At 39.2% G+C, this 25,953-nt stretch overlaps 1 protein-coding gene across 7 annotated transcripts in view; it reads left to right on the top strand.

Moving 5' to 3' along the window:
• The window catches only part of polq (polymerase (DNA directed), theta), a 34,577-nt gene that overhangs the window by 616 nt on the left and 8,008 nt on the right, over positions 1–25,953 (top strand). Inside the window, exons 2-32 of one of the 7 annotated variants that reach the window (XM_027134125.2) lie at positions 835–946; positions 1,037–1,679; positions 2,211–2,393; positions 3,690–3,820; positions 5,546–5,702; positions 5,788–5,896; positions 6,407–6,620; positions 6,712–6,853; positions 8,400–8,546; positions 9,139–9,351; positions 9,475–9,617; positions 10,645–10,834; positions 10,918–11,060; positions 11,380–11,573; positions 12,055–12,179; positions 12,290–12,533; positions 12,822–15,307; positions 15,955–16,095; positions 16,200–16,402; positions 18,059–18,299; positions 18,395–18,588; positions 18,696–18,830; positions 19,209–19,383; positions 19,505–19,631; positions 19,720–19,838; positions 19,918–20,102; positions 21,096–21,207; positions 21,289–21,413; positions 21,504–21,645; positions 21,727–21,833; positions 22,079–22,601. In XM_027134125.2, coding sequence (XP_026989926.2) covers positions 835–946; positions 1,037–1,679; positions 2,211–2,393; positions 3,690–3,820; positions 5,546–5,702; positions 5,788–5,896; positions 6,407–6,620; positions 6,712–6,853; positions 8,400–8,546; positions 9,139–9,351; positions 9,475–9,617; positions 10,645–10,834; positions 10,918–11,060; positions 11,380–11,573; positions 12,055–12,179; positions 12,290–12,533; positions 12,822–15,307; positions 15,955–16,095; positions 16,200–16,402; positions 18,059–18,299; positions 18,395–18,588; positions 18,696–18,830; positions 19,209–19,383; positions 19,505–19,631; positions 19,720–19,838; positions 19,918–20,102; positions 21,096–21,207; positions 21,289–21,413; positions 21,504–21,645; positions 21,727–21,833; positions 22,079–22,192 — 7,696 coding nt within the window. In that variant the 3' untranslated portion in view covers positions 22,193–22,601. Of the gene's footprint in view, positions 1–834; positions 947–1,036; positions 1,680–2,210; positions 2,394–3,689; positions 3,821–5,545; positions 5,703–5,787; positions 5,897–6,406; positions 6,621–6,711; positions 6,854–8,399; positions 8,547–9,138; positions 9,352–9,474; positions 9,618–10,644; positions 10,835–10,917; positions 11,061–11,379; positions 11,574–12,054; positions 12,180–12,289; positions 12,534–12,821; positions 15,308–15,954; positions 16,096–16,199; positions 16,403–18,058; positions 18,300–18,394; positions 18,589–18,695; positions 18,831–19,208; positions 19,384–19,504; positions 19,632–19,719; positions 19,839–19,917; positions 20,103–21,095; positions 21,208–21,288; positions 21,414–21,503; positions 21,646–21,726; positions 22,055–22,078; positions 22,602–25,953 lie in introns of those variants that run through there. The other 6 variants (XM_047805945.1, XM_047805948.1, XM_047805946.1 and 3 more) reach the window with 6 other exon arrangements.

Below are 25,953 nucleotides of genomic sequence, written 5' to 3' on the forward strand. Positions count from 1 at the left end.
TTTATTTATCAAAATTATTTTAATAGTTTTCCATTCCTGTACTTTCCAACAAATGCTTTACAATCAAGTCTACATTGTTTACAAGCTACATGTTTTTAAGTGATTGATATCTGGAATAATCCCGTTCAGTGATGTATAAAGTGTGTGATCGTTTATAAGGAAGGAGTCTCCAGTGTCAGCAGCAGACAAATAATTTTCTGTTTTATTAGTTCAGAGACAGAGAGAGAGAGACACACACACACAGAGAGACAGACAGAGAGAGAGAAACACTTTTGTGGTTATAGCTGCTATGGCATAAGTAACAGGATTTAAGTTTTTTTGTGAATGTTACCCAACACTGAGAGTAACACTATAACACTATGAACAGATAAACAAAGACGATGTGTAATTTAAATGTAAACATAGTAATTGATAAATTGCTGTGGAATAAGTGAAAGTGACGTGACCTACGGCTAAGTATGGTGACCCATACTCAGAATTCCTTCTCTGCATTTAATCCATCCAAAGTGCACACACGCACACCTGGAGCAGTGGGCAGCCATTTATGCTGTTGCACTTGGGGAGCAGTTGGGGGGTTCGGTGCCTTACTCAAGCGCACCTCAGTCGTGGCCGGCCTGAGACTCGAACCCACAACCTTAGGGTTAGGAGTCAAACTCTCTAACCATTAGTCCACAACTTCCCCCACTCAGATGAATAAAATACACGTTGGGACATGCTGTACTTTTGGTAATGATAGCTATGCATCCTAATATCATGCTGTTGATTATTTTCTTATAACAGTGCAACCCTGAGTATGTTATTCCTTTATCAGAGTGATTTACTTATTTCTGGTAGTTTGCCTGTGGATGAAAAAGCAACGACTAGAAGGCCGAGTCCTTTCCATAATGCTCAGCCGTCTGAACATGGAATACAGAAAAGGGGAAGCTGTAATAGCACTTCTACTATGGTAAGTGTATATGCTTTGATGCAGCTTATATACAAATGTACTGTTGTGTCATCTAACTGTTTGGATCTAAAAAAAAAAATCTGCTTTCAGCAAAATGAGAAGAAACAGTTGATGCCTCTGGATTCAGATTCAGTGAAGGATGCAGGGAATATACAAGAGTCTAAATTAACAAGAGGAACATGCGGTATGCCCGTGAAAGCACCTAATTTGTCAGAGAAAAGAGCTCACCTTTCTGAAATCAATGAAAATCATGGTCATCAAAAACTACAAGGCCAAAGTGAAGAAAATATTAAGCCATTAGATGCAGTGCCATCAATACCATTACTGGAAAATGGAAGAACAAATATGCCTGGCAAAAAAGCTAAGGACTTGAAGGACCTAGCTCAAAGGTTGTTGTTCAGTGAAACCAAGAGCAGCAGGGCAGGAAGGCAGAAGCTTGATCACAAGTCAAAATTTGAGCACGAGACAGAAAACTGTTCACCTCACAAAAAAACCTATGACAACAAGCCGAAGTTAAAATTCAGAGAAGAGACGTTGGCAACCGGTTCGAATGGATCTATGAACGGTACAAAGGATTACATTCTGTTTAGTCCAACACACATGGTGGCTGCTGCCAAAAAAAGATCTGGTTTCCAGAAGCCGATGCCAAAGCATGGGAACCTGTCTGTCTCCATCCTCACTCCTCCACCTGGTCTGGATCTCAGCTCTATGTGCAGCTCACCAACAGATGCAGGTAAAGATATTCTGCATTCAACACTGTTAAACTTGACCTTTACACAATGTTCCCTCCTGTTGATGACCTCAGAAATGTTTGGTGTCTATTTCACAGACTCTCTGAGATCTAATAAATAATGAATTCCATCAGTGTAGCATTGTGTTAACAGCATACCCAAATCATCTCACGCTCATCCTAAGAGATATTTTATAAACATGCAGTTTAAAAAAGATTAAAATAGTCTCAACCTTAACTCCCAGTGGACCGCCAGGTATGGATGGCAGTGACTTTTGACAATTCCAGCTTCTTTGGAACCTGACTTGTATGTTTGTTTTGAGACAGAACTAGGAGCTAAGGATGAAAGTAATGTTTAGATCATGGCTGTAAATAGAAGCAATAGATTTCCCTTCTGAAATGAATAAACTTGTATTACTTCGTACTGTACATTTTATAGACAAGTGTGTCATTCACTGGTGTCTACAATCTTGTCTTTTGTTTCTTCTTATACTTCCTCTTCTGATTATTATTATAATATTAATCCTTAAACAGGGCACAGCATCCACATGGCGATTCCTGCTGATCAGGCAGACAAACTGCTGCTCTCCAGCTGGGGTCTTCCCAAACCTGTGCTGGAGAAGTACCAGAGTCTGGGTGTGAAGCAGATGTTCGAGTGGCAAGCTGAATGCCTCACTCTGGGCAAAGTGTTGGTGGGGAAAAATCTTGTTTACTCAGGTAATTCAACTTTTCTCTCTTCAGCATCTGATCAAATCACACTAATCGGAGATGTTTATTCTTCCGTCAATTTTTTTTTAATGGAACGTATAAAATGTCACCAGCAATGAGTCAGGTTGTAGATTTACAATTTACAGCATTGGTGCAGAAGGATCAAATATTTATTTTCACAAGTTTAACTCATTCATACTTAGTAGCGTCATGGAACCAGATGCAAGCTTGAATGAAAAGAAGTTTACTGCGTGTTATTCCTTCTCTGCACAGGTGACACACTCTTACTTGTGTTTCATTCAAGTCATGCCAGAAAGATCGTATTTACAAGTTGAACACACACAAACAACATCACAGAGTTGTGAGTGGGAGTAATTATGATTGGGGAAACTGGGGTTTCTGTGAGCTCTGTTTCCAAAGTTGGGATCATGTTGAGAAGATGAGATGAGGTGGAATCAGTAGATCTCAGAAGCTGATTTCAGTCATTATGTGTTTGGTATTAGGGAGGTTATTTAGATGCAATCAAATTGTTTAACACTAGCACCTATATGAGAGAAATGGTTTGATTACCATATAATATGTAACATTAAACTTTACAGTGGCTTCATAAATTGAATGATAAGGTGTGTTTTGTGTTGTTTTTTTAAGCTTTCTGATCTTTTTTCTTCATTTTCTTGAAGAGTTAAAAATCCTTGATGCCTTTTTTTTTCCTTCATTAAGAGAAGGTACACCAGCGTCTGGCTCAGATCAAAGTGACAAACACACCTGATGTAGTAATTACTTCTCAAATAAGAAATTATGACCTTCTCAGGAAAACTTCAACTTTTAACCTAAATTCAGTTCTATTCATTTATTGATCTGGGGCCAAATAACAATTTTGTCGTATTCACCTGCATCTATAAACAAGCAGACAACCACAGGTGATGATGACACAAAAAAACAACAACACATTTTACTATGTAGTCATTTTCACAGATTTTTATTTACAGAAACGTACAACTTTTGAATATTATTTTATGCATTAGCCATGAAAACTGCTCTATCTGCCACTGGGTGGTGCTGTTGAGTCGGATTGATCACAGCTTTTTTCCAATACACAGATTTTTACCACAACATTTCAATAGCGGCACCTATCATCCATGTGCTCTGTAGTTGTAGTTGTGGTTGAATGTTTTGTCATTATTGAAGCTTTTATTGTTGAGAAACATCACTACATTTCTTTAGAACACAAATAGTCCTTTAACACAGATTTCTTCACCATTGTGACCTTGCTGTTTGTTTGTTGTTGTTTTTTTTAACTTTCAGCCCCAACAAGTGCTGGGAAAACTCTGGTTTCTGAGTTATTAATCTTAAAAAGAGTTTTGGAGACTAGACGTAAAGCCATATTCATCCTCCCATTTGTTTCTGTGGCCCGAGAGAAAATGTTTTATCTACAGGTTGGTTTACATTCACACTTTTCTTATGGTTTAAAATATTTTTTTGTGTGTATTTGTCGTGTTCAATTACGGTTAGTTTTCTCACCAATGTTTAGGGGAGACCGGGGTTGGTTGTCACAATTTTTACTCATGCATGAACTGCTCATCTTCAAAAAATCTTTCAGCAGTAATTCCTACATGAAATGAAAACTCAGGGTCTTGGCTTCAAATGTGTATACTTTTTACTTTTAGAATGTATTGTAACATGAAGTAATTAACCATCAAAGACACTCTGACACAATGTGACAACCAACCCCATTACGGGGTTGGTTGTCATGAGGTATGGGGTTGGTTGTCCCTATAGAGGTTCAATAGGATTTCAGTGATAAATTGGGATCTAAAAAGATAATGTGTAACTTTTTAGTTTTTTAAGCTAGAAACTGCAAATAAGTTTTAATATGAATACCACCCCTATGATAGTTGTCATCAATGCCTCTTATGTTTAAACAATGGGATTAAAGTGGGTAATTAGTTACTTGAATTGTCTACTGTGTTGAGAAATAAAATGAATTATTTTTTAGTGCTAAAACCTCTTTATTATCAATTCATTATGTAAGTTGCCTAACAGCAAACAAAAACAAACAGACCAACAGTCTTAAAAGGTCCACATGTCCAATACTCTTAACAATTTGAACTAAAGTAGGAAACCCTGCGCAGCACTGGCTGTGCTTCATTCAGAGTCACAAGAATCACAGTTGTGACAAATGTATGCCCCTGGATTGCCAGGGGTACAATCTTTGTATGCCCACATTTGGCAGCGAACACATCTGAGCCATACTTCCCTGGACTTGCTATTAATTTGTTGTGACACTGAAAACTGGTAAGCCAGACTGTACACTTCTTTGGGAGATAGACCATGATAGATCTCAGAGGCCTTTATTATGTAATCTCTCAGCTGCTGTTCTTGGTGACCGTTGAAACTCTGGCGATTTTTTCTATAGCCAACTGGCACTGAGAAAGTGGTAGCTTTACCCTGGATGTCATCATTTGACATTTTCTGGTAGTAACGGGTCAATGTAGTTAATATCAAATTCTTTAGCTGTGCTAGATATGCTTTTGCCTTCTAGCTTCACCTGCCTCACAGACAAAAGCATAATGTCTGCTGGTGTTCTGCCCCTGTTTGTCTCTCTCTTGAAGTTCCTGACCATTCTACCAACAAAGACACAATATATCACTGTCTGCACATTCTCAGTTGAAAAAAAACCCAAATTCTAATACTTGAGGGGTTGGTTGTCACATGTGACAACCAACCCTGCAAGCTATGAGACAACCATCCCCAACTGACTTCTTGACAAACATGCTAAGCTAGCTGCCACATGGCTTTTACTTGATAGCTAAAATATGACTCAAAATAAAGCTACTATTTTTGGCTTTTTAATGAGTGTTTTGCTTTTAAATGACTAATATCCTACAAGCTCTCATCACAAAAACAACACCAACATGAAAATTTACACTGACCCATGAAAATAAAAAAAATGTCTCCTCATCTCAATCTTTTGTGTCTACTCAGCAAAATTACAAGTGCAAATGAGTAAGCTATCAAAGGCTGACAGATTGATATCAAAATTTTACCACAGCGCCACCTAGTGTGTCTGGAATAAGCAATGTGACAACCAACCCGTGAGACAACCAGCCCCGGTCTCCCCTAATCCATGTTAAAGTTCTTGCATTTGTGCTTGTTACCAGAATGTGTTTCAGGAGGCAGGTGTACGTGTTGAAGGCTATATGGGAAGCACTTCTGCTGCTGGTGGCTTCTCTGCACTCGATGTCGCTGTGTGTACAATAGAGAAAGCTAATGGGCTCATTAATAGGCTCATTGAAGAGGACAGAATGGATTTGCTTGGTAATTTCCTACACATTGCTTTATGTATTACGTGCATTGTGATCTCGATGCATAAGATTCCACTTTTTTGCCTCTTCCCTCATAGGAATTGTTGTGGTAGATGAACTGCACATGCTAGGTGACTCTGGCCGTGGATATTTGTTGGAGCTCTTGCTGACTAAAATCCAGTACATTGGAAAGAAAACAGCAGAGAAGTACGACACTTTATGAATAAACAAATATCACGATCTATTTGATAATTTAGCCAAAAAAAAAAAACCCTACAAAATTAGTCACTCAGCCAAGACAATTGGTTATTGCTTGCTTAGTTTTGGACTGATGTTGGACACAACTTCATAAAACATGTAGTTCAATGTATTTAAACATTAATGCGGCTATAATGTTATACTATATTACATAAAACTTGGATGGTGAAAATTGCATTGATTTTGCTATCAAAGAAAATCTCCAAGGGACAAAATCATTTTGTAATGAACTTAATCTCAGTTAGATTTCACTTATGTTCCTTAGGTTAAGCCATCTCAAATTCCCTTATATACACTACATACAGTATGCTTACTTCCTAGGTGCTCAAACAATATTACATTGTGCCCCAAGTAGTGCAATTCATGCTCAGTAGGACGTTAGTTCAGTTTCATCTACTGCACTGGAGAGCATGATTTGAGCTGGCCAGAATGTAACTGGTAAAGTTTTCCCTTCTGTAGGTGCTCTGATAAAAGTTCCCCAGATGGTGTACAGATTGTGGGAATGAGTGCCACTTTGCCAAACCTGGATCTTCTCGCTCACTGGTTAAATGCTGAACTGTACCATACAGAATATCGTCCTGTGCCGCTGATGGAGTGGGTCAAGATTGGTGCTAAGATATACGATGGCGCCATGAATCTTGTCAGACCTTTCACTCCAGCTCTGCCTGTTAAGGTCAGGAATAAAAATGAAAGTGAACATGAGTCGGTGCTGTGGTACACAGCTTTAAAATGTGGAGTATGTTTTTCTGTATTTCTGTATTTAGGGTGATGATGACCACATTGTGAGCCTCTGCTTTGAGACGGTGCAGGCAGGTCATGCTGCGCTGCTCTTTTGTCCCTCCAAAAACTGGTGTGAAAAGCTGGCAGACAGCGTTGCCAGGGAGTTTTACAACCTTCATCACCACGGTGTGTACGCTGACCTGCTCTGAACAGAATGTTAAAAACAAACGGACAAAAAAATGGAAAAGCCTGTTGTAGTGTTTTTTTTAGATGTAATGTAGTAGACTACAGTCGTGGCCAAACGTTTTGAGAATTACGTAAATATTGGAAATTGGAAAAGTTGCTGCTTAAGTTTTTATAATAGCAATTTGCATATACTCCAGAATGTTATGAAGAGTGATCAGATGAATTGCATAGTCCTTCTTTGCCATGAAAATGAATTTAATCCCAAAAAATCCTTTCTACTGCATTTCATTGCTGTCATTAAAGGACCTGCTGAGATCATTTCAGTAATTGTCTTGTTAACTCGGGTGAGAATGTTGACGCGCACAAGGCTGGAGATCAGTCGCTCGGGGACCAGAACGTTGAAATTTTGGGTCCCTGGCCTGGAAACTCCCCAGATCTTAATCCCATTGAGAACTTGTGGTCAATCCTCAAGAGGTGGGTGGACAAACAAAAACTAATTCTGACGAACTCCAAGAAGTGATTATGAATGAATGGGTTGCTATCAGTTAGGATTTGGCCCAGAAGTTGATTGAGAGCATCCCCAGTCGAATTACAGAGGTCCTGAAAAAGAATGGCCAACACTGCAAATACTGACTCTTTGCATAAATGTCATGTAATTGTCGATAAAAGCCTTTGAAACGTATGAAGTGCTTGTAATTATATTTCAGTACATCACAGAAACAACTGAAACAAAGATCTAAAAGCAGTTTAGCAGCAAACATTGTGAAAACTAATATTTATGTAATTCTCAAAACTTTTGGCCACGAGTGTACATTAGAATCAGAATATTCATGTAGCCTAGATTACTGCTCCTGTCCTATTAATCTAGGCTACATTATTCTGATTCTGATTCTGATCAACAGATTTTGTAGCTCACCTACTTAACAACATAAGTAAAAACTAGATTTGTAAAGTTCGTTGTGACAAACTTTGATGTTGGCTTGCCGGAGCAAGTATTCCCAAAGGCCGGTATGCTAGAGTGCCAATACTTTTTGAGGGGAGTGGATACGAGTATGTGACATATCTAAAACCCTTGACACAATTCCTCTCATTGTGCTGAGTGTTTTGATATATCACCTTTTTTGACATTTGGCCATTTGACATGTCCTTTTTGTGGTAATAATTTTTTTGGGGTGGGTGGAGCAGAATGAGACGTTATGTGACATTATGTGACATCAACTGAATACCCATGAGGAAGTTCCCCTCATTGTTCTGAGTGTTTTGATATGTCACATGTCAGTGTTGTGGAAAGTTTTAAGATTTTGCATATGTTGGGGGCAGGGCTGGGGAAAAACCGAAAGGCCAGTCGGTACAACAATGTAATGTAACAGAGTATCACCCTAAAGAATCTGGCCAAGTTTGGTGTAGATCGCTCGAAAGCTTGCCGAGTTATAAACCTCTAAATTTATAATGGGAGTCTATGGCAAAAAAGGCCACTTTGAAGGTTTGAATGGTGGTTATAAGCTTTAAGTGGTGCTGAAGATTTTGTCAATCCTTTTTATTTTAGAGAAGCAGTCAGAATGTGGAGTGCACTCTGTGTCTCTGAACCTCGATTGTCTCCAGGATGTTGTAGCACAGTTAAAACGAACACCTGCAGGCCTTGATGAAATCCTGAAGCGCACAGTTCCCTGGGGTGTAGCCTTCCACCACGCAGGTACCTGCAGTTCACACCAACCATCATTACCATCAGAACATAGAGGAGTGACCAGAAAGTCAACAGGCTTTTATTATCAGCGGATGTTGCTGCCAGTCTGAGTGATCATTAAAACCAACTATATATGCCTAAAGAATGGATTGAAATCATTTTTGAGGAGTCAAATAACATTTTTCATATAGTGAAGTAGGAAATAGTTTTTTTAGGTTTCCAAATTTTAATATATATTTCAAACTGTAATATTGGAAAGCAAACACATTCAAATAAAAATACATATAATATGTTCATGCTTAATGTTTTTCTGCCTTTCCTTTATTTCTTTGTTTGTTTCTTTGTTTCTTTCTTTCCTTCTTTCATTCATTTCCATTTTTTATCTTGCCGTCTTGTTCTTTTGGGTCTAATCTCTTTTCTGTTTAGCATTTAACTTAACCAATTGCTTAAGGAACTGTACTGAATGACATGTATGTTTATAATGTAGAGTATATTATAGTGAGGCTAATAAATATTTTTAGTGAGACTGAGAATAATTAGTTTCTGTCTAATTTGGTTGAACAATAGTGATAAATAATTGTGATCACATCCTCTGATTTAGGTTTGACATTTGATGAGCGAGACATCCTGGAGGGTGCTTTTCGTCAGGGTTTCATCAAGGTCCTAGTCGCTACTTCCACTTTGTCCTCCGGTGTAAATCTGCCTGCACGCCGTGTGATTATCAGAACCCCAGTGTTTAACGGACATCTGCTGGACATACTGACCTACAAACAGATGGTGGGACGAGCAGGACGTAAAGGAGTCGACACTGTTGGTGTGTTCTGGCTCCCCTCCCCCCATATATTTTTGGAAGTAATATAATGTAAAGATGTCAAAAGATGTTTCCTATATCCAGAGGAGCACTCAGCATTGATTGTTCTTGTATATTTTGTCCCAGGTGAGAGTGTCCTGGTGTGTAAGGAATCTGAACGCATGAAGGGCATGAGTTTAATCCAAGGCTGTCTAAAGCCCATCAGCAGCTGCCTTGTGAAGCGTGAAGGAGAGGGAGTCACCACCAGCATGCTCCGAGCCATCCTGGAGGTTACAGCAGCAATACTGCCTATTACCCTTATTTATGTGCTACCTTTAATGCATTTAAACTGCAGTCTAAAAGTACTTTGTGAAACTGCAGAATCATGTGTGTAAATTGTATTCACAGTACAGTTATTTTTATTTATATATTTTTAACGTCCTTCTAAAGCAGCACCTAAATCCCTCTGTTAGGAATAGAAGACATTTTTCTGTACCCCCACCAGTTGTTATACAATAATGTTTACATCTAAACCCCTTGAAATCATTTTTTACTTCGTAACTTATCTTGGTACGTCTATGTATTTGAAACAGCTAACTGTGTAATTGGAGCTAAAGCCACAATAATCTTCATATAGCATAATGATATTTTACTTTTTACAGACACCCTTATCCAGAGAGATATAAGAATCTTATTTTATACAGTGATGAATTGAGGATTGAAGGCCTTGCTCAGGGGCTTAGCAGTTGCAGCTTAGTGGACCTGGGATTTGAACTCACAACCTTCCTGTTTGTAGTACAACACCTTAACTACTGAGCTACCACATCCCAGCTAGCTACCGAATGCTAGTTTAGCAAAAAATCTGTAATTCTGAAACACATGACCAATCAGACTAATGAAGGAAATATAAATACATTGTGTTACATAAGATGCCTGAAAAATAGAACAAAAAAATAATTTTCTTTAAAAAAAAAAATTCAGCACTTTTTCAGTTAAGGTAGACAAAAATAGACAAAAACCTAGACAAAAAAAGTTGCATGAGTAATATATTTCTTCTTCTCACAGTGAAATAACAGCACCAACCCTGTGTGGTAATGTATAGCTTTCTTGTGTGTGGGTGCTTGTGTGCAAGTTTTCTCATAAATTGAGGTATAATGGTCTTGCAGGTCAGTTAAAATGCCCTGATGTTCTATCCATCCTCATTAGAATGCTCCCTTTGGAAGGTTCAAGTGTGTTTTGTGTACTAAGGCACGAAAGACAACCTGAGAGTGTGACCTTCTGCATCACCTTTAGCTCTTTTCTCTCATCCATCCTAAGATCATTGTGGGTGAAGTTGCAAGCACACCAGAGGAGGTGAAGATGTATGCTTCGTGCACGCTGCTGGCAGCCAGCATGACGTCTGAACAACCCGATCACCCTGGAGCAGCTCAGAGCCAGGGGGCTATCGAGGCCTGCATGGACTGGCTGATGGATAACGAATTTATTCACATCCAAAAGGAAGGAGACGGTGAGTAGACTTTAGGTACTGCAGTTGTGTTTGACATAGTTTCAATCTCAACATGTGTGGCCAGCTGTGCTGTTCTGTTGCAGAAGAGAAGTATTTTCCTACTCATCTGGGTTCTGCCACACTGTCATCATCTCTATCACCTCCGGAAGCTCTTGGGATTTTCGCCGACCTACATAGAGCAATGAAAGGGTTTGTTCTTGAAAATGATCTGCATATACTTTACCAGGTAAAGATCATCTTTACTGTATCGGATGTTTTGACGCATAGAGAGTACAGAGTCATGTAATACATTTAATACTACCTACTATATTACAGACTTTCAAATTATACACAAGTTACAATTATGTGATAAGCAGTTGTGAGAGTGTGTTGTAAAGTCTTGTTAGATCATCGATCTGCTTATACCATCCATCTGTCCATATCAAGTCCAATGTCAAAAGCTTTAATGATGCATCCCCAAACATAAGAGTTAAGTTTATCATTTCTTGTACAGTAAAATAAAAACTTTGATCTGGTTCATAAATTGATGTCTGACTGTTTCTCAGATAACGCCAGTGTACGTCGACTGGACAACAATAGACTGGTACCAGTTCTTCTGTCTGTGGGAACAGCTGCCTTCTGCCATGAAACGAGTTGCAGAGATGGTAGGAATTCAGGAAGGATTTCTGGCACGTTCTGTCAGCGGGAAATTAATCGCCAAAACAGAAACACAGCGGAGACAGATGGCTATTCACAAACGGTAATATTTTGATTTTTATTAATATAATATTTTGATTATTTTACTGTAGTATTCTTAAAAAAAATGAGTGGTTCATGTAATTCTTGGAAAATATGAATAACATACTCGTTTTTCTTAGCGAAGACAAATATGTTCCCCCAGGATTTAGCATGTGGGATTGTAGACACTGACAGAAAATCAAGCATACTCTGTGATATTCGGAGGAGCTTGCAATGATACAGAACACAGATTTGTTCACAGATTTCGCCAAGTGATGACGCGTAAACGCCTCGGACACGAGTACAGCTATCAGAGAAAGTAGTTGCATATGTGTCTTTATTTGAAATAGTTTAAAAGAAGAAAAAAAAACCTAGTATCAAAAATCAAGCATTTTTGGCCATAATCAATCACAAAAAAAGCGGAAATTGGTCTTTCAGTTTTCAAAAATATTCCAAAATAAATGTATTGCATTAATATCACTTTGTTTTGCTGTGTCCGATAGTTTTTTCACAACGCTTGTATTGTTGGATCTGGTCAATGAGGAACCTCTTGGAGTCGTGGCGAAGAAATACGGCTGTAGCCGAGGACAGCTGCAGTCACTTCAGCAGTCTGCCTCAACCTACGCAGGTTTCCCCTCTGTTTATTACTCCCAACTGTAAAACTAAGTCTTTTTTTACAAAGCTTTGTTAAGAACAGAATTTGTTTCTGGCAGTAAATAACTTTATTCGGAATGGCAGGAATGGTTACAGTCTTCTGTAACCGACTCGGATGGCACAACCTTGAGCTCCTGCTGTCGCAGTTCCAAAGTCGCCTGAGCTTCGGAGTGCAACGAGAGCTGTGTGATCTGGTCCGTATTTCTTTGCTGAACGCCCAGAGAGCACGAGCACTCTACAGTGCTGGGTTGGTTACCGTGGCTGAGGTCGCACGTGCAAATGTTACTGATGTGGAGAAAGCTTTGAGGAAAGCCGTTCCTTTTAAAAGGTAAATTTCACAGTGATTTTACAGAGCCAAGATGTTGGTGTGTTGCAGGTGCAGGTAATGTTTACCAGCTTAAATGTTGTGAAAACTAACAGCCGTATTTTTTTTATCATCAAACTCTTACTTTTAGATTGAGAACATATTAAAGCAGGAAAATGTATTCTTCACATTTATTGCTTGAAACTGTGGACAGAAATATTGAAGATTAGACCAGTACTGGCTTCCTGTCTTAATTATTGCAGCACTTCTATTTAAAAGTTGACTAACTGCTTATGATTTGTGTCCTGATAGTTCTCGGCAAGCGGTGGATGAGAGCGAGGAGGAGGCTCAGGAACGCAGAAGCATGCGATGTATCTGGGTCAGTGGGAAAAAGGCATTGACCGAGAGTGAGGCTGCGCAACAGATCGTGTCAGAGGCCAGGCTGCTTCTCCAGCAAGACTTGGCACTTCTCGGTGTGGAGTGGAACCCCAACTCAATCTCGCCACAGGCTATAACAAATGCATCTGATGAATCAACAGATTCCAGTTTACAGTCTGCTGAGGGTTCATCCAATGAGACTAATGTAAGAACTGAGAAATTTATGAAGCTCGGAAAAGGACATCATATACCAGCTGATCAGAATCCTTCATCTGATAATGCTCAAAGTCATACAAACTCAAAATGTATGTCTGTAAATGTAGAAAACACAATGACACTTGAAACCCAATCTAGTGCTTTACACAAAGTACTAAAATCCATAAGTGTCAAAGACAAAATAGGTCAGCATGGCTGCAACACTGAGATTTCAGAATCATCAAACTGTTACCAAAGTTCTGATTTACACGGAAACTCAAACTCATGTAATGCTGAGCAATCTGCGAAACCACTATCCAAACGCAGACGGGTCGAAGATGAAGAAAAAAATGGGGATTATGTGTCAAGAGTAACCGCAGCTGAAAAACCCTTTTTAGTTACAGATGAAAAGGTTAGGCCATCAACAACTGCTAAAGCTGAAAACCGTAAGCAACAGACATGCTGTTTATCATCTATTCCATTACATCTTAATAAAGAATTAGCGTTAACTGCTCAACCCCAATTTCCGTCTTATGGAGAAAAAACACCTACTGATTCAATCAGAAATGAAAATGAAATCTTAAATGATATAAACAGGATGTCTATGTCAGAAAAGGAGAAATACGCTGACTGTTACCAGAAAGAGCCCATTGCAAATAATATTTTAAGACAACCCAGTCCTGGTACTTCTGTGAACTTTTTGATGAGCGCAAATGTAAAGTCTCGAGTTTCGTCTGAAGAAATGCTAATTTCAGGAGAAAAGTGTAATTCTCCAGATTTGTACACAGGGGAATTGGAAGAATTTGGGGATAGTTTTCAGCTCGACACTCAGACTGAAAGAATGTTGCTGCAAGAGGACAAATTGGCTCATAGCAACGACGATTCAAAGACTAATCATAAATTCAGGACTACACATTCAGGATTCGGGAGTTATGGTGTGACTCATCTAATCTCTCATTCTGACAGTGATAGTCTAGTGACTGAGAACATTCCAAATGCATTGCCTTCAATTATTCCCAAACCAAAGTACAACATTTCACTCACAGACAGTCAAATGGAGAACCTTTTAAACTTCACAAACAACACAAATGAATCACGTGAAACACACATAAATGCGAATCCCCAGGCTCAAACAGACAATTCAGACCCTGTAACAAAAAAGATACCCGAAGGCATTGTGGACAACAGTCCCAACAGAAGCAGCAGTTTTCTCTTTGATAGCTTGTATGACAGCTCCATCTTGGAGGCCATGGAGGACGAGGCAGACTTTGCTGAAGAATATGAAAATGACAAATCAGTAGATGCAAATACAAGTTCACGTTCACCCACCATGCCATTAAACAACGAGAACAAAGTGGTCGTGGAAGTGGAAGATCAAGAAGCAGTACAATGGGGCGAGTCTTCTTTTAACCTGTCTGAATGGGGCGATTCGTTACTCATAGGAGAGCACTATCTGGAGAAGCGGAACAGCGAATTTAAGGTTTGCACCGGACCAATAGATAGCATGAGAGAAGCAGATAAGCCTTGTTACACAGATGACATCGTGTCTGAGATACTAGTCTCGCAAACTAACGCACGCCGTTCAGAAAGTATGACCGATTCTTCGTTTCACCTGAGCCCGGGGATGCAAGACCTTCTTGATAAGTGGTCTGACCAGTTTTCAACCTTCCATGAACCTCAACGGCAACTAAATACAAATGTGACAGAACAAAAGGTGGAGTCTGCTGAAGTTGAGCCTGAGCGTGCAAGTCAAAAAGGTTCAGATGATTTACATGTAGGGAAACGAAATTCAGTGAACCATGATCTTATTCCTCCCACACCAGTATGTGAACCTGTCACACCCCGAGTCAAAATGACAACTTCCACTGTACAGTCTCCTCTAAATCACCAAACTCACATTGAGTCTCAATTAAATTTATGTCCAAATTCTGGCCCCAAGGATAATCAGCAACTTTGTGTAGAGCTGAAGGCCAAGTCACAATCAGAGACGTCGGTGACTGATGAGGGCTTTTCACTGCAGCTTTCACAGGATGCCTCTATGTCCAGTTCTGCCTTCAGCAGTTCGCAATCCTTCTCTATTATTGACGTAGCAAGTGATAAAAGACTTTTTGAAACTTTTGTAAAGGAGTGGAAAACAAAAAAGAGATTTTCTCTGGCTGTTGCCTGTGAGAAGAAAGATGGCACAGCGCAGCCTGAATCGGTTATAGGGAGCAAATTTAAAAAAGGTAATTTGTGTATTTTATTAAAATTGGGCATATTATGCTGGGCTTCTACCACAATTCAGATGATTTTCTGACATGCTACCTATAATTGTTTATTATAAAACATTTAAATCATAGGTTTCTTTAGTGACAATTTGAACAGGACACTTCAACAAAATCGGGTTAAATAAAGAACAAAATGTAATTTTTGATGGGAAGTCTATTTAAAAATTTTGGTAATCTCCAGGGTAACAGTCAGTTGTAAAAACAATTCTTCCAACATCATGATAGAGCACTTTGTGCTTCTGCAGATTCTCTGTAGTATATTTTTACTAAAAGAGATAGAAAAAAGAAAGGTGAATGCTGGCCAAGTGATGGCATGTTGCATAACATTAAATGCAACTATAAATGGATAAGTATAACATCATGAAGTTAAAGTTAATAAATAAACGGAAAAGAATAGCATTGACAACTTGCTGTGGTATAAGTGGAATAAAACATTTTTGTAAACGGTCAATTTAAGGTTAATAACAGGCTGAGAACCAGTTGAGAACATTTGATAACCATTTCGCATGGGTGGCACTTCCACGTCACACCACACTGTTGATTATTTTCATATAAAAGTACACGCCTGAGTCTTGTATTCCTTACTTAATATTTTATGTTTAAAGCGACCACACCAATGAGGACCAAAAGAAAAGACGGCTTTGCCATAAAAGGACATGAGAATCTAATTGTAACTGGTTTATCTATATGCTGGGGAGGAAAGGATGCATATTACGTATCACTACAACAGGAATTAGCAGACACGGGTATGAAATGCATGTTTCACTTTAAATGCTTCATCTTTTTATAGTATTCGAAATGCTATTTTATTCAAACGCTTAAAAAGACCCTTCAAACTGATATATTCCAGCAGATATAAGTGCAAGCTTAGCACCACCTCCAATTGATGAAAATCTGGCAGTGGAAGAGAGGATGAAGAGCATTCAGACCTGTGTGACACGGCCCACTTCTGGTGCTCAGGGTGTGACTGTTACCTATGACTATATTCAGGTGTACAAGACTCTCGTCCTGGCATGTGGACTTTCAATAAGTGGCATATTTGAGGACCCAAAGGTGAGGAACCCGGCAAATCATTCATATCATTTATGTGTCTAATATTTAATCGATACAATGATTGTGTTCAATAGTAGCAGCTCAACATGGACACAACAAAACGGGCACAAATTCCTTTTTTCAGCCTCTGAAAAAAAGAGTGAATGCAGTCATTCTAATACCTTTAACCTTTAATATCAGACATTCACAGGGACTATGGCAGGTGCTCACTAGCCTTAAATATAGACTAAATTACTCTTAAATGTAAGATTATTACATATTAATTTAAATGTTTATGGATTACTTACAAACTAATTTGTTGGAAAGCATTGGTAAAGCCCCAAGGTTTTGTGTTACAAGAAACTGAGCAAGTTTGGTGCTCGTATTACTAATTTCAAGAGAAGAGACTAGTGAAGGAATGACTGTATTTATTGGCAAACCACTGTGTTAGAGGAGAAACAAGTAGTGGTAATTTCGTCAGACGAGAGGAGACGAAATATGTTCAACAACCTTTTTTTTTATGACTAAGACGAGACGATGACAAGACTGCTCCACTGTCCAAAAACGCTGACTAAGACTAAATTAACATGCATTATTGTTGGCGAAAAAAGACCAGGTGAAAAAATTTTGTATAAAAAACTAAGATAAAGTCTCTCTTCATTTTCGTCTACAATTGTATCTGCTTTTTCATCAGCTGTTACGCCTTTAAGATATTCAGAACGAGTTCGCGGCTTCGCGCTGTTGCCCCAATTACAGGTCTCATACGCCTGTGGCTGCAACACGAAACTGATGAACAATTGCTTCCGCTAAAGAAAATAGTGCGCTCCGTCTCTACGGTTAGAATCCTGTGTGTCCATGGCAACGCTCTGTTTTTCATGGTAAAGGTGTGTTATAGTTAGCAGCGGTCTGTTATCAAGAAATAAAATAGCATGTGCGTAGAAAGAATTCGTCCACACGCCGCTCAAAATAAATAAAAAAATAAATAATGTCCTGAGCGCAAGTCCACCGTCTAGGCGGCTTTTTGTGTTAAATGATATTCCCTGTCGATGCGCAGGCGCTTTTATTGTACATGACCGCTTATGTCCAGTTTATGACAACTTGTGACCGGTCTTTACATTACGATTAAAAGCAGTATCAATAAAGTAAAAAATGTGATGTGCAGTCAAGTTCGAGTGTATGCACTGTTTAAACGAGTGTTCTCAACTTCTCACTGATACTTTTGTGAGTTTTGACAAGTTTTATAGCCTTGATATATATAGCCTTCGAAAGTGGTGACAGAAAAAACTCAGCACCCCCAACCTCATAATCAAAATTAATAATTAGGCTTAAAAGCAAATGTATATGTAAGGGAATCAAGTTTAACAATTACATGTAATATTGCTCCAAATATCATCAATAATGGTGTATGCAATACCACGTATAACTTGCATTAAGTTGGTCATTTCTGACTAAATATGACTAAAACTAACAAGGACATTTGGCACAAGACTAAGACTAAATTAAAAATAGGTGATGAAATTAACACTAGAAACAAGTCTTCAGGGTGTGCTGTTATTAGAAAACCTCAACACATCCTGAAGCACTTGGTTATTTATCTTGTAAAGCTGTGAAGAGAAATGTTTGCCTGACATTAACTGACCTGTACATCTACTGAAATTAGTTGTTTTTTAATGTTAGGTTGCTTGCTGGCTTCTGGATCCTGGCTCGAAGGAGCGCACACTTCACAACATGGTGACAAACTTTACTCCGGACGATCTGCCCTTGTTGGAAGGAATTAGCCCAGGACAGGGTGTGGAAAGTCTAGGAATATATGGAGACTCAAGTCATTCCGGTCGATACAGAGCAGCAGTCGAGTCTGTACTTATCTTCAGAGTCATGACACAACTCAACGTCCTCATGAAAAAAGATGGGTTCTTAGGTGCTTAGCACAGATTTGATGTCTTTTTACATTTATAATAGTTGGTGTATAATGGTTACTGAATTGCTTTCTGTATGATTTTTTTTGATTGTCAGATGTATTCCAGCGAGTAGAGATGCCCACACAGTACTGCTTGGCTCTCTTGGAGCTGAATGGTATTGGGTTTAGCGTCACTGAATGCGAAGCTCAGAAACATGTGATGCAGGCTAAACTCAGTGACCTGGAAAACAAAGCCTATCAATTGGCTGGTCATAGCTTCTCTTTGACCAGTCCAGAGGATGTTGCTGAGGTCTGTTTCAATCTGGACAATCCTTATAAAAACTCTTCATGGGTTGAGTTGTGTATGAAATGATTTTTTTTCCACCTATTTGAATGGATCTTTTGTGTAAATTCTAGGTCTTGTTCCTCGAACAGAAGCTACCTCCAAATGGTGATTTTAATTCTTTAAAGAATAAAAAGACTCTGGGCTACACCAGGCGAGGAGGAGCAGGAGCTCATGTCAAACTTTCCAAACAGTTTAGCACAACAAAGGTATTATCCATGGTCATTTATTCAGTTTAGACTATGACCTTTACCACACCTAACTGAAGTCTTTCCTAAAAAAATTATTATTTACAAAAATTTCCATCATTGTTTTAAATTCAAAAAAATCTATAAAATGTACCACTGTTTTATAGTTTAACCACAAAAAAACCCCAATGCAAAATGTGGGAAAAATGAAATGAAAAAGGATTCTGAAACTATTCAGAGGATATGAAAGAGTCTGGAGGAAGTGATACAAGCACAAAAGTTACTAAAGAATTTTTTTAACACATTTTGCAATTATGCAATGAAACTTTGTAGGCATATTAACTAGTTCTAGCACAATGATACACCCACCAGACATACTATCACTTTTTATTTCAAAAGGATGTTCTAGAAAAGCTCCAGCCATTGCATCAGCTACCTGGGGTCATTCTAGAGTGGAGGAGAATAACAAATGCCATGACCAAAGTGGTTTTTCCCCTGCAAAGGAAAAAGTGCTGGCACCATAAACTAGAGATGGACAGAATTTACTCCGTATCTCAAACACATACAGCTACAGGTGAATCTTCATAGACAAAAATATGATGCTTTAACAGTATGAATTAATCATTTAGCATTCCTTCTTTTCTCTGCATGTTTTAACATATTAACTATGTTTTCATTTTGTCCCTCTGTGCTAGGAAGGGTGAGCTTTACAGAACCCAATATACAGAATGTACCAAAAGATTTTGAAATCCAAATGCCAACCCTTATTGGAGAAAGCCAACCATCACAAAATAACATGGCCCTTATCTCAAACAAGACAAGGTCTGGTTCTGTGCAAGTGTCAAAAGAAAATGCAAAATAATGCATAATGTTTTTCTATCGACTGAGACATTTACATGTTTTTCCAAAGGGCTAAAATATCCCGGACACGACGTCAGTTGGTGTCACTGATCAAAGATTCAGACAGATACCCAGAGAAGGGGATGCCTTTTTCTGTTAGCATGAGACATGCTTTTGTTCCTTTCTCAGGTAAAGAACTTTTTTTTAGACAAATTTATAGAAAAGTTTTAGGAGCCATGATAAATCATTATACCTCTTGTTTTAATAGGAGGATTAATATTGGCTGCAGACTACTCCCAGCTGGAACTCCGTATTTTGGCACACTTGTCCCGTGACAGACGGCTTCTCCAGGTCCTCAACAGTGGCGAAGACGTTTTCAAAAGCATTGCTGCAGAATGGAAGATGGTGGATCTGGAATCAGTTGATGATTGTATGAGACAACAAGCTAAACAGGTTAGATACTGTTGTGCCCCTATGTCCCAGGGATGTCCCGGGCATGTCTTTGATTCAGGTCTGGTGGTTCTAGTCCCTCAACAATCACCCACCTGCTTTTAGCAAAGATTTGTGCTTACTTCTGCTTGAGTAACATCAATTGCACATGCTCCTCAGAATGTCAAGCCCAGCGATCAAGTTTCTAGATCTCTGTTCAAGTGTTGAGTTGAAATTTAATCAGTGGCACCATATAGGCACTGAATTCTCAACTTTGATTTATTTTCTATAACAGCAACCTTGACAGTCATGCAGCTGTATATTACAGTTTTATATTAATTCGTACTTCAAATTTTTTGTAGTAACATCTGATTCACAGGGATTTATTGGGCAGATGCTCCAAATATTCTAAAACTACTAAGAAATGAGGAGTTATAAGGAAAACTGTTTGTTGATATAATGTTTTCTGTTCATCTGTTATGAAAGGAGTCTTGGGGAAGTGGTAGCTTAGTGGTTAAGGTGTTGGACTGATCGGAAAGGTTGTGAGTTCAAACCCCAGGTCCACTAAGCTGCCACTCCTGGCCCTCTGAGCCTGAACCTTCAATTGCTTAGCTGTGTAATTGAGATAAATGTAAGTCGCTCTTGATAAAGGCATCTGCCAAATGCGGTAAATGTAAATGAGTCTCTAGTGTCAGTGTTTCATAACTGTACAGGGCTTTGCAGTTTCTGAGTAGGTCTGGTGATAAAATGACTGTTATCAGTTGTCATCATATGTTACAACATTAACTGAAGCTGTTAGTGTGCAAAAAAAGTCAGGGTGGGGATTTTAATGGTTAATAAATTGTGGTTGTAAACGAGGAATAAAACACATACCAATGCTCATGTCTCAATTATACACCCCCAAGCCTGTTTTGTCGCCGCTACCCACCATTTTTATTATAAGGTTTCATTTTTATTAGAGTGTTTAATATAATGTTCCAGCAGATAAATTAGGAAGTTGTGCTCCTGTTCCTACAGATTTGTTATGGAATAATCTATGGCATGGGAGCAAAGTCATTAGGAGAGCAAATGGGTATTGATGAAAATGATGCTGCCTGTTACATTGAGACATTCAAGTCCAGATACACAGGTAAATTCCAGAGTAGTTCTTAGATTTGTAACATCATTACAAACTAGATTATGTGATTCTTTACTTTGTTTTTCCCCAAAGGTATACAGGCGTTTCTTCGTGAAACCGTAAAGAACTGCAGTAAAAATGGCTTTGTGAAGACGTTACTTGGGAGGAAGCGGTTTTTGCCTGGAATCAAGGAGTCAAACATGTATATCAAGTCTCATGTAAGGTTATTTATTAGATTTCTTTAAAATGATGGGAAGTAAAACAAACAACAAGCAGTTTGTCCTAAGTTGGTTTCCTCCTCGCTCCAGTCAGAAAGGCAGGCAGTCAACACGACAGTCCAGGGCTCTGCAGCAGATATCGTCAAACTGGCTACTATCAATATCCAACGTAGACTGGAGGAGGCTTTTCCTGAAGTGCTGCTATCACATCAGCATTACCTCAGTGGGCCAGGTAAAACCTCCTGTCACTAAAGTGAAGGCGACCTTTCTGTCATTAGGACATTCATGACTTATGATTTTGTTCATTTATTAAACAAAGGAAGGTGCAGGTCTCGGTCCAAACCTTCTAAAGGAGCCTTCTTTATACTCCAGCTTCATGACGAACTTATTTATGAGGTTGCAGAGGAGGATGTCATCCAGGTGTGTAGACTTCTTTTAAAATATGAAATCTAAAAACCATAGTGATCGAGACCAGTGTCTGGAGGTCGAAAGAGAATATAACTCTCAGGGAGAAGGAGGGATGGCTTTATTCCTTGTTGATCCCTGCTGTCTGAGAGCTCATGTATACATATGAGAGTGAAAAGCTAAATAGTGAGTGAGAACTTGCAGATGACCAAAATTGGGAGGCAATGATACATTTTTTTCTCTCTCCCTTTTTTAATCAGGTTGCACAAATTGTGAAAAGGGAAATGGAAGCTGCTGTGAAACTGTATGTGAAGCTCAGAGTGAAGGTTAAAGTGGGCCCAAGCTGGGGAAACCTTCAAGAGTTGGATATATAATATCTATTGCTATGGATTTCTTATTCCAGAGTTGCTGCTTTACAAAATTACTGTATTTAATTCTATTATCCTTAATGAATATGTACATGAACTTTTAAAGGATGCTTAATCATGGATTGAATGTCTAGTTATTACAGTGTAAACATGAATTTATATTCTTATTTTTATCCTGTAAATAAAAACCAAAAAAGAGACAACTTTCAAATGACTTTAATAAATCTGCCAATCACACCCTGTCTGAACACTATTTATTATTATGCAATTACAGTTCAAACAGTATATATCGACATGTTGATACAGCTTCATTTGTCTGGGCTGAAATTGCAGCAAAAAGAACATGAATGGTTTGTCAGTAATATGTTTTGGTGTATGTTTGCTGTGGATTTCTCCATGCATACTTAAAAAAATATTTTTTTATTTTTTAAAAAGTTACAAGTGTTCTTTGAGCATTGCTTTCACATTGGGGCAAAAAAAGTATTTATTCAGCCACCAATTGTGCATGTTCTCCCACTTAAAAAGGTGAGAGAGGCCTGAAATTTTCATCATAGGTACACTTCAACTATGAGAGACAGAATGGGGAAAGAATCCAGGAAATCACATTGTAGGATTTTTAATGAATTAACTGGTAAATTCCTTGGTAAAATAAGTATATGGTCACCTACAAAAAAGCAATTTCTGGCTCTCACAGACCTGTAAATTCTTCTTTAAGATGCTCATCTGTCCTCCACTGGTTATCTGTATTAATGGCACCTGTTTGAACTCGTTATCTGTATAAAAGACACCTGTCCACAACCTGAAACGATCAGACTCCAAACTCAACTATGGCCAAGAACAAAGAGCTGTCAAAGGACACCAGAAACAAAATTGTAGACCTGCACCAGGCTGGGAAGACAATCTGCAATAGGTAAGCAGCTTGGTGTGAAGAAATCAACTGTGGGAGCAATTATTAGAAAATGGAAGACATACAAGTCCACCAATAATCTCCCTCGATCTGGAGCTCTACGCAAGATCTCACCCCGTGGGGTCAAAATGATCACAAGAACGGTGAGCAAAAATTCCAGAACCACACGGGGGGACCTACTGAATGACCTGCAGAGAGCTGGGACCAAAGTAACAAAGGCTACCATCAGTAACACACTATGCCGCCAGGGACTCAAATCCTGCAGTGCCAGACGTGTCACGCTGCTTAAGCCAGTACATGTCTGGGGTTAGAGAGCATTTGGATGATCCAGAAGAGGACTGGGAGACTGTCATATGGTCAAATGAAACCAAAATAGCCAAAAAAATTGTGTTTGGAGGAGAAAGAATGCTGAGTTGCATCCAAAGAACACCATATCCACTGTGAAGCATGGGGTGGAAACTTTGTGCTTTGGGGCTGTTTTTCTACACCGATCAGGACGACTGATCGGTGTAAAGGAAAGAATGAATGGGGCCATGTATCGTGAGATTTTGAGTGAAAACATCCTTCCATCAGCAAGGGCATTGAAGATGAAAAGTGGCTGGGTCTTTCAGCATGACAATGATCCTAAACACACCGCCCGGGCAACAACAGGGTGGCTTCGTAAGAAGCGTTTCAAGGTTCTGGAGTGGTCTAGCCAGTTTCCAGATCTCAACCCCATAGAAAATCTTTGGAGGGAGTTGAAAGTCCGTGTTGCCCTGTGACAGCACCAAAACATCACTGCTCTAGAGGAGATCTGCATGGAGGAATGGGACAAACTACCAGCAACAGTGTGTAAAAACCTTGTGGAGATTTACAGAAAACGTTTAGCCTCTATCATTGCCAACAAAGGGCATATAACAAAGTATTGAGATGAACTTTTACCACCCTCACTGGACCCCCTACAGTTCGCATATTGTCCAAACGGCTCCACAGACAATGCCATTGCCACAGCCCTCCATTCAGCCCTGGACAATAAAGACATTTATGTACGAATGCTATTCATAGACTTTAGTTCAGCATTCAACACAATCATCCCTCAGCACCTGATTGAGAAGCTGAGCCTGCTGGGACTGAACACCGCCCTCTGCAACTGGATCCTGGACTTCCTGACTGGGAGACCTCAGTCAGTCCGGATCGGGAACAGCATCTCCAGCACCACCACACTGAGCACTGGAGCTCCTCAGGGCTCCGTGCTCAGTCCACTGCTGTTCACTCTGCTGACTCATGACTGTTCAGCAATGCACAGATCGAACTATATCATCAAGTTCGCCAACGACACGCACCTGTCTACTGATGATGCCTTTAATCGTATTAGAAAAAACATACATCCAACACTGCTCTTGGATGTATATATTTAAAATATATTATGCAGTACCAAATTAGCTTTATTAAAAAATTAAGACAATGAGTAATTTTAGTGGTTTTATTTAATTAATTCAGTTAGTCTCCTCTTGACCTGCTGAATTCAATCTACAGGATGCAGCTCCAGAGCATTTTTGGAGAGGTGTGTGTTGCAGTGCACATCTTCTGCACTCTACCTGTCTCTGTTTCTGGTGCAGAAAGGGCTTTCAGCAAGTTGAAGCTTGTCAAAAACTATCTCAGGTCTACGCAAACTCGAGAAAGGTTTAATAGCCTTGCCCGACTTTCAATCGAAAGCCATCTAAGCAGACAGCTAGACTTCAAAGACCTCATTAGTGACTTTGCTAACAAAAAGGTCAGAAAGAAAAAAGAAGGCAGCAGGCAAAAGAAAATGCAAAATACTGCATAATGTTTTTCAATCGACTCAGACATTAACAATTAATTTTTTTTATGAAAATGATCTCATAATTCTGAGATAATTAACTCGTTAATTCAGAAAAACAGAGCAAATACATTTTATTTCAAGAAAAAATTATCTCAGAATTTTGAGATAATTAAGTCGTTACTTCAGAAAAACAGTAGATTTTTTTTCAAGTGAATGCAATACGCTTCCGTGTAAATGATAAAGGAGTCCAAAAAGGCAACAAACACTTACAATAAACAACACCAGTCATAATCTCTCAATCTCTCTCTCTCTCTCTCTCTCTCTCTCTCTCTCTCTCTCTCTCACACACACACACACACACACTCACTCACTCACTCACTCACACACACAAATTAATAAATTGCAATTAAACAAATAGGCCTACCTTGTATTTGGTTTAACTGCGGCCAGTGAACCTTAGCAAACACAACACCTCCCCCATTATTATTATTGTTATTATTATTATTATTATTATTATTATTATTATGCATTCATTCATTCATTTTCTACCGCTTATCCGAACTTCTCTGGTCACGGGGAGCCTGTGCCTATCTCAGGCGTCATCGGGCATCAAGGCAGGATACACCCTGGATGGAGTGCCAACCCATCGCAGGGCACACACACTCTCATTCACTCACACCCTCACACACTACGGACGATTTTCCAAAGATGCCAATCAACCTACCATGCATGTCTTTGGACCGGGGGAGAAAACCCCCGAGGCACGGAGAGAACATGCAAACTCCACACACACAAGGCGGAGGCGGGAATCGAACCCCCAACCCCAGGGTGTGAGGTAAACATGCTAACCACTAAGCCTATTATTATTATTCTTATTATTATTTTATTTATTTTTTTTTGGGGGGGGGGGTGTCACGCTTGCCTGTCTTCAAAAATTGAGAGCCCTGCCACTGTTGTCGGGGCGGTCGTCTACGATAACGGGAGGTCCTCCAGTAGGTGCTTCCATGGCGGTTTCAGTTGTGGTTCCTCCTCCTTTGCCGTGGTGGAACTAGAGTTTTATACATGGGGTGGCTGAGG

Source organism: Tachysurus fulvidraco, chromosome 21 (genome assembly GCF_022655615.1).
Source record: "Tachysurus fulvidraco isolate hzauxx_2018 chromosome 21, HZAU_PFXX_2.0, whole genome shotgun sequence".
Lineage (NCBI taxonomy): Eukaryota > Metazoa > Chordata > Actinopteri > Siluriformes > Bagridae > Tachysurus > Tachysurus fulvidraco.